The sequence below is a fragment of the Phaethon lepturus genome, unplaced genomic scaffold (assembly GCF_000687285.1).
Source record: "Phaethon lepturus isolate BGI_N335 unplaced genomic scaffold, ASM68728v1 scaffold8757, whole genome shotgun sequence".
In the NCBI taxonomy this organism is placed as follows: domain Eukaryota; kingdom Metazoa; phylum Chordata; class Aves; order Phaethontiformes; family Phaethontidae; genus Phaethon; species Phaethon lepturus.
In genome coordinates, this window is record NW_010549743.1 from 27,636 (window position 1) to 28,260 (window position 625).

General features: G+C 60.6%; 1 protein-coding gene across 1 annotated transcript in view; it reads right to left on the reverse strand.

Moving 5' to 3' along the window:
• Positions 1-619, reverse strand: part of RAB32 (RAB32, member RAS oncogene family) — a 20,327-nt gene extending 19,708 nt beyond the window's left edge. Inside the window, exon 1 of the mRNA XM_010290352.1 lies at positions 389-619. Coding sequence (XP_010288654.1) covers positions 389-617 — 229 coding nt within the window. The 5' untranslated portion in view covers positions 618-619. The remainder of the gene's footprint in view (positions 1-388) is intronic.
• Between the last annotated feature and the right edge of the window lie 6 nt (positions 620-625).

Genomic DNA, 625 nt, shown 5'->3' on the forward strand with positions numbered 1-625 from the left:
AAACACCGGCGCAAGCAGGTCAGAAAGAGCAGCAGCAGAAGGAACCTGCCGGGAGCCCTGGAGCCAGCAAGCAGAGCAAGGCAGCTTTTTGAGGACTGCTGTAAAACCCTGGGCCAAGCCAAGAGTCCCACAACATCAGCCAACAGGAGCACACACAGCCTATGAAACATGAAAAACTTCACTCCCACATCGACAGCTCCCTCAAACACGGACAAGAGGAGTTGCAGGCCATAGGGGGAAGAAGAAAAACAAGACGACAGACTGTACAGCCGAAATACACTCTCCTCCGCAGATGCCGGGCCCCGGGACCCCCCCAGACAGCCGGGTGCACAGGCTTCTGCCCTCCCGGGGCTTGCCCAGCAGAGAGGCGCCCGCCCCGGGCCCTTACCTGCTATATCCCAGAGCTGCAGCCGCACCAGCGTCTTGCTGTCCCAGTTGATAACTTTGAGCGCGAAATCCACCCCGATGGTGGCCCGGTAGTGCTGCGAGAAGAGCTGGTGCACGTACCGCTTGATAATGCTGGTTTTACCCACGCCGAGCTCCCCGATCACCAGCACCTTGAAGAGATGCTCCCGGCACTCCGGCACGCCGGAGCCCGTTCCTTCCCCGCCGGCCATCCTCGGCC